This window comes from Ascaphus truei, chromosome 2, assembly GCF_040206685.1.
Source record: "Ascaphus truei isolate aAscTru1 chromosome 2, aAscTru1.hap1, whole genome shotgun sequence".
Lineage (NCBI taxonomy): Eukaryota > Metazoa > Chordata > Amphibia > Anura > Ascaphidae > Ascaphus > Ascaphus truei.
Genome location: NC_134484.1, coordinates 412,329,979 through 412,342,971, shown reverse-complemented (window position 1 = coordinate 412,342,971; position 12,993 = coordinate 412,329,979). Strand labels below are relative to the sequence as shown.

At 42.7% G+C, this 12,993-nt stretch overlaps 1 protein-coding gene across 1 annotated transcript in view; it reads left to right on the top strand.

The window, feature by feature from the left end:
• Positions 1–12,993, top strand: part of CUBN (cubilin) — a 312,445-nt gene that overhangs the window by 199,516 nt on the left and 99,936 nt on the right. Inside the window, exons 38-41 of the mRNA XM_075587495.1 lie at positions 813–994; positions 4,370–4,565; positions 5,697–5,894; positions 9,885–10,031. Of these exons, the coding sequence (XP_075443610.1) occupies positions 813–994; positions 4,370–4,565; positions 5,697–5,894; positions 9,885–10,031 (723 nt within the window). The remainder of the gene's footprint in view (positions 1–812; positions 995–4,369; positions 4,566–5,696; positions 5,895–9,884; positions 10,032–12,993) is intronic.

Genomic DNA, 12,993 nt, shown 5'->3' with positions numbered 1-12,993 from the left:
GTTGGCCGCGACCAATTCGCACAAAAAGGGATGGGTGGATGGGAAATTGCTGGTGGGCAGCAAACAGGCCAAACTCCCCACCAGCTGGGCATTAAGTAGCCCCCTGATCCTCCCCTGGCTCACCACTGCCCACTCATGCTGGTGGGAGGAGAGCAGCCAGGGAGGGCAGGGAGCAGGACGGAGAGGTGGAGCCTGGCCACCTCGGTCACGAGGTCCCCCTGCTGAGGGCTAGGAGGCCGCTCTATCGCAGTTAAATAAATTAAAACTCCCGCTAACGTTAATTTACCTTACAGAACCTCCAATTCATCTTAATTCATTATTCATTCAGTTCCAAGTCTGAGAAATGATAACCTACTATAGCAAATGATCGCAGATTTGGCTCACCTAATCTGTAATTTGTAGTTTACTAATTGTAATCCCAGTGCAGAATTTATGATTAAGGATTAGTGATGATTAAACACTATCTTCTGAAGTTTCAGTGTCTAAATATATTTGTTCGCTATTTAAAGAACACAGATTTTTCTCATTTGTCATTTTCCTTAACATATTAACCTGCTGCAGGGCATTGCAGTGCATCTGGCAACAATTTTATGGCTTTAAAATGTTTACATCTACTGTTTTAATAGGCAATTTTATATTTAAAAAATCACTAATTTCTGGTAATATTTATTAGGAAATGTCTCTATTCACTGATGCATATTGATATTTTTTTCTCTTTCAAATGGTATACTAAGGTGTGAATATTCTCACTCCATCTTTCAATTATACTGGTCATCATAATTGTTTAATCTAATTTGTCATTATTCTATTAGTATTTGGGAATAATTTAGGAGGAACTCATGGACAAATCGCTTCTCCGTTGTGGCCCAGGAATTATCCTCATCATTCCATCTATACTTGGAAAATCAATGTGGAGTCAGCTCAAATTATTCAAGTCAGAATTCTGGAGATTGACATTGAAGACCATGCTAGCTGCTACTTTGACAAATTACGAGTAAGTTTATAATATGTTGCTGTTAACTAAGAGATTAAAAGAGTACAAACACATGTACAAAATGTGACATTTTATTTTAGTTACAGGTTTTCCATTATGGTAGAACAGCTTCTTAAAATGTAATGTAGCCCTGTTTCCCCCAGAACACAGGAATCTACCATTGCTGCTCTTATACCTGTTACCAGTCAGAAATTGATTAACACACACACATTCCCAGCTAGCTCAAACTCCTACACCCACCACATCATGAATATATATTTATGCCAAAATGAGTGCTACTGAGCATGGCAAATATATACAACAAAAGACAGGGGTGCCCAATGCTACATCAAATTGACAAAACATATATGGTAATACGTATAAAGTTTAAATACTTCAATAATAATAGTAATTACTTGGTTATTTAGTTAAACCCTTTGGCCAAAGTGTCGTAAGCCTGCATACCAAACGTTAAGGTAAAACCAAAAATGCAGGTCCTAACACTAAACTGTGAACCTTTCCTTTACCTCTGTATGAGGTAAACTTTAACTTGGGAGGTTCTGGCATTTTGCAGAATGGACAGGACTCACGGTGGTTGCTTCACCTCATACAGAGGTAAAGGAAGGGTTCACAGTTTAGTGTTAGGACCTGCATTTTTGGTTTTACCTTGACGTTTGGTATGCAGACTTACGACTCTTTGGCCAAAGGGTTTAACTAAATAACCAAGTAATTACTATTATTATTGAAGTATTTAAACTTTATACGTATTACCATATATGTTTTGTCAATTTGATGTAGCATTGGGCACCGATGTCTTTTGCTCTTATACCTGTTGGCTCCTGGAGCCTGAGCCTTTGCCACGGAGAGCCTGGGGTGTATACTTACTCTGGTGCAGCGCCTCCACCTGTGAGGGATCCCAGCAGAGCGGGAGCAGCCCATCACAGGACACAATAATAACACCCACACAGTATAAAATAACGGCACCTTTACTGTATTAACGAATGGCATATGTCAAAGAGTTAGTCTCCCTTATGGATAAGATATATATGCACAACTACCACACGCCTCGCAGGGTTTACTTCCCAGAAATGTTACCCACCACCGTGTCCCACACCGTGTCCAATACTGCGTATCTCACACAGAATCCCCAAGAGTCCCACAGTAAAGATTAGTCCCTTGGTCACTAGTCCCACAGTGTCCCCAAAGAACCCACCCTTATAGGCGTGATCAGTGCCTGGGTATATACCGGTATGTTGGTGCACTTGTTGACTTTTACCTGCCGGGCACGGCAGCACCTAGTCTGATGAGACTTCACAAAGGATCCGCCGATCCTCTCTCCTCCACTGACGTCGTCAGGGTTATCCCACCCAGGTAGTGTCTCTTTAGTGAGGCCTGGTTCCAGACCTCTCTTTAAGGAGTTCAGCTTCTGCTGTGTCCCTAACTATATTTAGATACTGTTCCCTATGCTAGGGCCTGTCCCTGTAGCAGCCACAATCTAGGTTGACTCAGGGCCTATCTTGGGCCTAGGGGGTATTTTCTGGCCTAGTGCAGTGCAGAGGCTACTTGCCTCTCTGCACGGACCCTCTGTCCCCTACCTCTTCCTTTCACACACTGCCTGCATGCTCCCTGTGACACACTTCCTTATCCTGCCTGCAGCACTTCCCCAGCTCCTATAGGCTCCCTGACGTCAGATGGGACACTTCTAAGGCTCATGGGACTTGTAGTCCCCTCTAATTGGCTAGTGTTTGTGCACTTTTCCACTGCGCATGCGCAACATAGAATGGCTGCCGCCGCTGCTCTGTGCCATGCGCAAGCTTCCCCAAGATGGCGGCTCCCTCCGCAACCATTTCTCGGCGCACACCGGCATCCTCTCTCCGCACGCCCCGCCCACGGAGCTCCTGACACGCGTGCACGTGCACCCGCACGCCCCCGGCAACCGCTGCAACTCTCCCAACTGCACGAAGGTACACAGCAAGGGGGGGACACCTCAGAGGGGAAACCTGGCTACAGTAATATATCATAATATGATTTACTGGTTGCATGACCATACTTAATGTTAGGAATGGATATTGCTAATTTTTAGAATAATTATGTCAAGTTAAGGTGCATTGTGAGTTGGGAGTAGGGATGCCACCACTCCGGGTTTGACCCAGAGACTTTCGGTCTCGGTTTTGGGATGCATATCTTAGGGCTAAGTGTTTAGATTTTAAATCTCTGTGCGAAACAGATTTTATATATTTTTATTATCAAAAATACTTCGAGTATCTACTCAGGGGTGTGCAAACTGGAGTATGGTGGTGGGAGAAGAGGATGGTACTAGAGCGGCACAGGGCGGCAGAAGAGTTTGATGGCAGGAGTAAAGCAGGACGGCAGAGGAGGATGGCCGGGGAGGAACACACCACAGCGGTCCGACCTGGAAGTCTTCACTGACTTCCGGTGTCTGCCGCTGGTTTAGCACGCTCCTCCTCGGCTGTCCTCCTCCTCTGCCACCCTGCTTAATTTTCGCTCCCGCCGTCCAAATCTTAGCCGCCCTGCACCACTCTGGCGGGCCGCCATCCTCTTCTCCCTCAGCTGTCCTCTGCCACCGCTCTCCTCCACTCCTGCGGTCCCCAAAAGCCAGGTAGTCACTGTTGAGGGTGTGAGAAGAGGTGTGAGAGGAAGAGGAGATGGTAAGATGAAGCGATGAGGAGGAGTGAGAGAATAAGGAGGAGGGAGGGCAAGAGAGAATGAGGAGGGAGAGAGAGGATGAGGAGGGAGGGCAAGAGAGGATGAAAAGGGAGGATGAGAGAGAGAGAGGATGAAGAGGGTGGGTGAGAGAAAAAAAATATTTAAAAAAACCATATACAATTTGTCATGTTTTGCCGTTTTAGAAATGTTGAGATATGCAAGTATGTTTACGTCTTTGTATTTACATGTATATTGTATACCGATTAATAAAGTTATTTGTTAACATGTGATTAAGATTACATCAGGCAGGGGGGCCCAACTAATATGAGGTCTATGAATATGTGATTAAATTTCTTGAAATTGAATAGAAAAGAATTAAACAGAATGCAGCAACCCTGGTTGGGAGTCAGAGATTTTTATCATAAAGAATAGCTGGCTAGACATTTCAAAACAGAACATTTCCCTCATTCAGAAGAGTATCATTCTAACCCGATTAACACAGAAAGTATTCTACATGAAACACACAGCTTGGTCTAGTAGTGGTAATACTATTTGGCTAGAATGGAGCTTCATTGTTTCCTTTTATTTAGTGACAAGTCACAATGTCCATATTCCAAACCTATGGGTATGACCTTCATAACAATAGGTAGCCATACTTGCTGTTGCATTTAGATTGCTAATATTTGTCCATCATGTAATTGCATTGTTGTCTGTTGTTTGCTTGAACAGGTTTATGATGGTCCCGACACTCACTTTCATTTAATTGGAACATACTGTGGAGTGACTCCATCTCCTTCATTATTCTCCTCCGGTAGCTCAATGACAGTTCAGTTCTTGACTGACAACAGTGTGAGCAAAAAAGGGTTTCTGCTGGAATGGTCTGCAATTGAGGCATCTACTGAACCATTACCTACCATAGCTCCAGGTATACGTTTTGAAGATCAAGACCCATATTTACAAAAACAGTGCTAACCTTTTTTTATTGGACTGTTAAGGTGCCTTGAGATTCACCAAAAGTTGGTAAGCTGGACCAATATTTCTTAGGAGGATAATTCAAATATTTGACTCAGCAAATGCACAGAGAAATTGCACACAGTGAGACTATGCCGGGAAATACACCCATCTCCCTGACCATGGCCGTAGAAGTACAATTATTTGCAAATCTTTTATAGCTTTTGATTAGTAACTACAGAACTAAAGATTTAAAGCAGTAGTCCAACATTGTATCTCTGATCATATTTCTATACTACAGAGATTTCCCTAGCATGAAATGGCATTGAAATTAATTTTATCTGAAAGCATTTAAATGAAATGTATGAGTAGTTTAATCATGTAGCCTCATATTAATTAAACAAAATACGTAACTGTGTATGTGTATGTACGTATATATAATATATATATATATATATATATATATATATATATATATATACATACAGTATACAATATATATATATATATATATATACAGTGAAAAGTCCTCAATACTCTCCATAAAGTTGAAAAAGAAATAGGTTTATTCAATACATGGGGCAAACCAATGCATACAGAGCAACACTTTGGACCTCACTCGGTCCTTTCTCAAACTTGAGAACGGACCGAGTGAGGTCAGAAGCGTTGCTCTGTATGCATTGGTTTGCCCCATGTGTTGAATAAACCTATTTCTTTTTCAACTTTATGGAGAGTGCTGCGGACTTCTTTCACATTATATCTACTGGACTTGCTGGTGATCCTTGTCCTTCTGCCTGCACCCCACTACCTGTTAAGTTCATTTCTTTTTTCTATATGTGCTTATAGTGTGCACCAGGCATCTGTTATCTATCTATCTATCTATCTATCTATCTATCTATCTATCTATCTATCTATCTACCATCTATATCTTCATTGGAAGGGAGTCCACAAAATATACAATTAGTGAAAATCAGAACATCAAAATGTTGTATTTATATTGAAACATTTTGCTCAGATATGTGTAAGCAGGAAACTTTGGGTCAAAGTATATATATGAATAGAAAAAAAATGTCAATAATCTTTTGTACTTTAATTGCTATTGTAGGAGCATGTGGGGGCATTTTAATGACAGGAGAAACTCCATCCTTTTTCTTCTCTCCTGGATGGCCGAATAACTATGCCTCACACCTTGTCTGCACTTGGGTTATCAGAGCTCCAGAATCAACAGTGGAGTTGAATATCCTGGCTGTGGATCTTGAAAAACATAGATCCTGTAATTATGACAAGCTCGTCATAAGAGATGGTAAGGAAATGATTCGCAGGAAAAATGGGGGGGAGGGGGGGAACACTTCAATGATGACAAGTCTGCATGTGTGGCCAATACAACAGACAAAAAACACTATGAAAGCAGAATTCCTCAAAAAACATACAAAGAAGAGCTCTACTCACAATATTTGCAACATTTCAGGTCTAACATGGACCTTTTCATTAAGGAAACTATTCAGTTATGTTAAAACAAAAAAGGAGACGTTTAATGTAAAAAAACAGATAATGTTGTTAAAATGGCATGTATGGATGGGTGCTTTAATGCTTTTCTTTCTAAGTAGCTGTTCCTAACAACCAATCTGGCACCAAGTGACGTAACTACAATTTTTGGGCCTTCATGCAAAAAATTTTAAAGGACCTCCAATAAAAAATGTAAAATCTAGTTTCCATTGGAGCCCCCTCTCTTTCGCTTACACTTCACTCTCTCACACACCTCCTCGCTCTCTCATCCCCTCTACACTTCCCCCTCTCATCCTCTCCCTCCCCCCTCACATGCAATCCCCGCCTCTCTATACGCTCAATCCCCTCCTCTCCTTATACTCAATCCCCCCCTCTAAGAAGTTTACCTGTTGTGTGACGGGGGAGGCCTCCGAGCCTGCGTCGCACAACAGCCTGCGTCGACGAAGCTGGGGCCACGTGGCATGGATTCGTAAGTTGGGCCCAACTTCCGGCACTGAAAGGTACACCATCAGGGGACATCACTGTTGAGATGCCAGGCCCCGCACTCCCACAGCAAACAGAGGCCCCGCTTTACCTGCAGCCGGACGCATAAGGCCAACTTCCAGTGCCGGCTGGCCGTGCTCCCCCGAGGTTTTAACTGTACTGAATCGCATATAATTTAAATGCTACATTCATTTCACCCTTTAGCCACTTACACATATCTCACATGTTCCCTTGTTGTTCAGTCTCAGCCTGCTACCTTCTCTTGTAATAGTGAAAATGTTTAGTCCACACGACAATAAGAAGTTATGTATTTAATGTAGGTCCCTGCTTACATGGAGTTTACCTTGATAGGGTTAGCAAGCTAAAATCATTTTTGATCAAAAGATGCAACCAAATGACGCCTTTGTTCAAAGACTTAGGGGCCAGTTCTATAAACTTCGATAACAAACTCATCGAGCTTATTGAGCACTTCGCGTACGATTTGGCAAGTTTGCTATTCAGAAAGCTCACATGATCTGCCAAACTGCATCTCCCCGAGCACTAGCGCTCCTGCTCAAACACATCGAGCGGGAGCTGAAAAACAGCTCCAACTCGCGTGTTTTGAGAAATCACCCTATTCTAGTACCTCCGATGAGATCATCGCGGCACTCAGCTAGCGAGCTCCTCGCAAATTTCATCTTGAGATGAGATTTGCGAGTAGGACTTAGAAAAAAAAATATTATTTTTCCTGCATTGGATTGAAGCCGGGTATCTCCGGAGCTAGCCGCTAAGGTAATGATGCTGTTTTTATTTATATTTTAATAACAGTGTACTGTAGCAGGAGGTCTCCGGAGCTTAACCGCATTGATTTCAGATCCGGGGACCCCCTGCTTCCCAAGTTACAGGCCCCGGTATGGGGAGCCCGTTTCCCCCTGCAATGTTTAAATCTCCTGCATCACATGACCGGGACATTTAAACGCATAGAAGATACCGACACCCCATTCCGGGGCCTGTAACTCGGGAGGCAGGGGGTCCCCGGACCTGAAATCAATGCGGTTCAGCTCCAGATACCCCCTGATACAGTACACTGTTATCAAAATGTAAATAAAAACCTGTGGTCGCCTGTGAGAGCTGTGCAGGGAGATGCAGCTCTCTCTCTGTGCAGCTCTTACAGACTGCGACCAGATCGCACGGGGGAGAACTTTGAGACAGGCTTAGATACCAGCGCTGCTGTCCCGAGCGGTTTTGGCATTTTCCTACCTCATGGTTTGAGACTTGTTGAAATGGTTTCAGATTCTTTCTGAATATAGTGATAACACAAATAGAGAAAAGCACAACCTCAGCGCTATACCCCTACAATGGTGCTACAAACGTGCGTAAAATACAATAATAGTGATATCAAATCAACACATACATAAATAAATAATACGTGTGTGAATGTTAGTGTGATTAGTGATCACCTCTTAAATTCGGGAATGTCCTGCAGCCAGGAGGTGACAAGGATTGTCCAGATCCTTTGTTGGTCCTAAAGAAAAAAAAAATCACCTCGACGCTGTTCTTCCAAGCCGAGGAGAACAATTTTTTCTTTAGGGATAACACAAATGACAAACCGTTGGGTGGGTTAATGCCACACCATCCGATATACACTGTAGCAGCAATTTTATTGAAGCTACTAGAATAGGCTCCTTAGCATCAATAATTTTATATTTCCCTAATACATTATAGGCCAGTTTGGAAAGTAGCGCAAAGTTTCTTATTTTTGTTTTTCCATAAATGTGTGGCCCTTTCCTACCAGCACTCCCAAGGCATTGAAAGATATATCGTGTTATTGGTGGATTTTGTTATATGGGTAGGTTCGAGCTCACCTAATTCTGTTTTCTAAGAGCGTTAAAACAGCGTGATACAGATACAGCGTGATACAGATACAGCGTGATACAGATACAGCGTGATACAGATACAGCGAGATACAGATACAGCGAGATACAGATACAGCGAGATACAGATACAGCGAGATACAGATACAGCGAGATACAGATAGAGCGTGATACAGGTACAGCGTGATACAGGTACAGCGTGATACAGGTACAGCGTGATACAGGTACAGCGTGATACAGGTACAGCGTGATACAGGTACAGCGTGATACAGATACAGCGTGATACAGATACAGCGAGATACAGATACAGCGTGATACAGATACAGCGTGATACAGATACAGCGTGATACAGATACAGCGTGATACAGATACAGCGAGATACAGATACAGCGAGATACAGATACAGCGAGATACAGATACAGCGAGATACAGATAGAGCGTGATACAGATACAGCGTGATACAGATACAGCGTGATACAGATACAGCGTGATACAGATACAGCGAGATACAGATACAGCGTGATACAGATACAGCGAGATACAGATACAGCGAGATACAGATACAGCGAGATACAGATACAGCGAGATACAGATACAGCGAGACACAGATACAGCGAGACACAGATACAGCGAGATACAGATACAGCGAGATATAGATAAAGCGAGATACAGATACAGCGTGATACAGATACAGCGTGATACAGATACAGCGTGATACAGATACAGCGTGATACAGATACAGCGTGATACAGATACAGCGTGATACAACGTGATACAGATACAGCGTGATACAGATACAGCGTGATACAGATACAGCGTGATACAGATACAGCGTGATACAGATACAGCGTGATACAGATACAGCGTGATACAGATACAGCGTGATACAGCGTGATACAGATACAGCGTGATACAGATACAGCGAGATACAGATACAGCGAGATACAGATACAGCGTGATACAGATACAGCGTGATACAGATACAGCGTGATACAGATACAGCGTGATACAGATACAGCGTGATACAGCGTGATACAGATACAGCGTGATACAGATACAGCGAGATACAGATACAGCGTGATACAGATACAGCGTGATACAGATACAGCGTGATACAGATACAGCGTGATACAGATACAGCGTGATACAGATACAGCGTGATACAGATACAGCGTGATACAGATACAGCGTGATACAGATACAGCGTGATACAGATACAGCGTGATACAGATACAGCGTGATACAGATACAGTATTCTAGATTAGTTTGCATGATGACCAGAAATACCCTTTTAACATTAAGTTTAAAGGCTAGCTAGGATATGTCTGCAGTGTGTGTACTATTGTTGCTTCATATAAACTTAATTCACTTACACTTTCAGAAAAATGGTGTCTGTAAACATTTTAATGGGAAAATGATAATAATAGCTCTTTATGCTCATTTTTTTTAAGGAGACAACAACAACTCTACTGAACTTGTCACTATATGTGGCAGAGAAATCCCTGGACCAATTAGATCTTCTGGAGACAACATGTTCATTCGATTTACTTCTGATGGAAGTGCCTCTGGTGGAGGATTTAATGCATCTTACCATAAAAGTAATGTTGACGATTTCTTTATATTCCCTTTCATTATACATATATCATTTAATTTGCACAGGAAGATATAGGGGTCTCTGTAGTAAGGCCATTTTTTGAGCAAAATCAACATAAATAGTGTAATTTTCACCTTGCTCCTCCATGCATCAAGGTACCAAACACTTTGTTTGGCTTGTGATTTGGGAAGTGTCAATAAGAGGCTTTATGGATGGTTAAATGGCATATTTTAAGGAGATGTGGTATTCTGTTCGCCACTGTGCAATCCCTTTTCTCTCCCTTCAATCTGTATAAAAAATGGTGTCAAGTTTAAGGTTATGTAACGTTTGATGTCTAACAATCTGCACCAGATCCAACAAACTGAGCTGTAAATAATGAGATGTGATGCGTCACAACAAACTTTCTCCAAAATTGGCTTAGTACATCGTGACTACTCCCTAAAATGTTCAGACTACTATTGTATTCTTAAGACACGGATGGAGAACGAGGCGCAGACCTTGACTGCACTCGCTTCTAATAGTGTAGAGATTGGTGGTGAGCCTACCTCCAAATTTTATTAGTTGATTGGTTGGACTTTAATGAACAGACTATAGACGCGTGGGTGTGAACCCAATTGCACACAATCTGGATACGAATTGTCTGTTAATAAGTGCAAAAATGCAAGAAAGAGTGGAATAAAATCAAATGTAATTCTAGCAAAAGTACAAAAACGACCGCTTCACTCTCCTAACGCAGACGTTATCTTGACCAAGCGTTGACATGTGAAACGGTCATCGGTTCTGATGTGCTATCGCTGATGTCTTCGCATCGGTTTCAGTGTAGGATTAGGAGAGTGAAGCTGTAGCCGTGCAACAGGTCCGCGGCCCGCTCGGTGCAGTGACAGGGAGCTTATTATTCTTTTCGCAATTCGGCCTGTCATCTTGGCGATACCAATACTTTGCTATAGCTGCAGGGAATCCCTGTATTCCACTCCCCTAACTCCGGTTGCATGTTTATCCCATATGGCTTGCAATGACATTTATGGTTCCTATCATCCATGCTCAGCAGTAGTAGGTTGGTTTATACATTCTACTTTTATACTAGACTCAGGGGCTTAGATATAGCCCGGGCAAAGCCTGGGGGCCCGCTCTCCCCCCTGTTGGCAGCCCATCTGTCTCACTTCAGATAGAGACAGGCTTGGGCGGATAGGAGGAGAGCGGAGGATGCCGTCTGCGGAGTGTGGAGCTGATCAAAGAACAAGAGGAGGGAGGAGGCGAGTATGGCTTTCTTCCTGCTTAACCAATGCATAGCTGCTCCTCTCTACATCTCCCGGTTCCGTGTGTCTGTTGGTTAGTGTGTGTGTGTCTGTGTTGGTAAGAGTGTGTGTATGTGTGTCTCTTTGTCTGTGTTGATGTGTGTGTGTGTTTATAAGTGTGTATTTGTTTACACACTTTATAATTTGTTATTATTTGTTTATAAGTGTGTTTGTGTGTGTGTGTGTGTGTGTGTGTGTGTGTGTGTGTGTGTGTGTGTGTGTGTGTGTGTGTGTGTGTGTGTGTGTGTGTGTGTGTGTGTGTGTGTGTGTGTGTGTGTGTGTGTGTGTGTGTGTGTGTTTGTAATGCATATTTGTGTTTCATGCATTATGGCCAGTTATATGTTGTATATTTAGTGGTTTTTTTATAGGTTGCATATAAATGTGTATTTGTATATGGTGTGTGTGTTACACTAATGTTGTATGTTTGGTATATGTGTATATGGTGTAGTGATTGTGTGTGTATACTGTATATAGGAGGAGAGGGAGGAGAGATAGGATGGGGCGGAAGGAGTAGAGATGATGAGGTGGGGGGAGAAATAAGGAGGGGAGAGGAGATGAGGACGACGAGGAGGGATGAAGATGAGGAGGGGGAGTGATGATGATGGATGATGACGAGGAGAGATGGAGAGAGATGAAGGATGTTTAGTTAGAGCGAGGAGCAAAATATTTTTCTCCTGCGCAACCCTGCCGACTGTCCCCCTGTCCGCGCTCGCCCCCTTACCTTGGTTCTGGGCATCATGACGTCACGTTGCCATGGCGGCGCGTCTCCAGAACCCGTCTGATCCAAGGTAAGTGAAGTTTACAGAGGCCTTCGCTGCTTCCCTGGCATTTAATTTAAGTGCCTTCGGGAAGCGCTTGGGCCTCTGTAAACCCTGCGCCTCCTGTAGATAATCTTGCGCGCCCCCCATTTTGCACACCCCTTAGATAGAGGCTCAGGGAGGGAGAAAAAATTCTAGTCAGTATTAATATTAGTGGGGCCCTGAAATTTTTTTTGCCCGGGGGTCCGCGAAAGTCTAGCTACGCCACTGATTAGGCTATTCAGCCACACCATCGAGTAATCATTTTATACTTTAACTTGATCCTACATAAGTAATCTCTATCTAGCTACTATATTCTCTGGATCACTACATCAATCAGAGCAAATTAAAGCCAGACTTGCTAACAATCTGAAACTTTCTGGCAACTATTCCAGACTAATCTCGGATTGCTACTAGTGACCAGGAGATCTGAGCATGGAGATTTTTTTAGATACTTACTATCAAGCATCTGACATTACATCAGTAAAGTATCTGATAACATACGGTACTAATAGATGTTTACCAAATTTCAGTTAACACCAATTTTGTTTCAGATAAGCACCATCACCAGCTGTCCACCTGTGTGTGATTATCACTCACTCACTGGGGCTCCTATTGTTTTTAGCAATAGTGGTTAAGTATCCTAGCTATATATCTTTGAACCATTTGTGTTATATACCTGGGGTTTCATACACTGTTTCTTTTATCATTGTATGTACTTATATGCCCATTCAGCTAGCACTACTCATTTTATTTTGGTAGAATGAAAAATGATTTTATTCCACACTTTCGTGCATTTTTGCACTTATTAACGGACAACTCGTATCCAGACTGTGTGTGATTGGGATCACACCCACACGTATAGTCTGTTTGT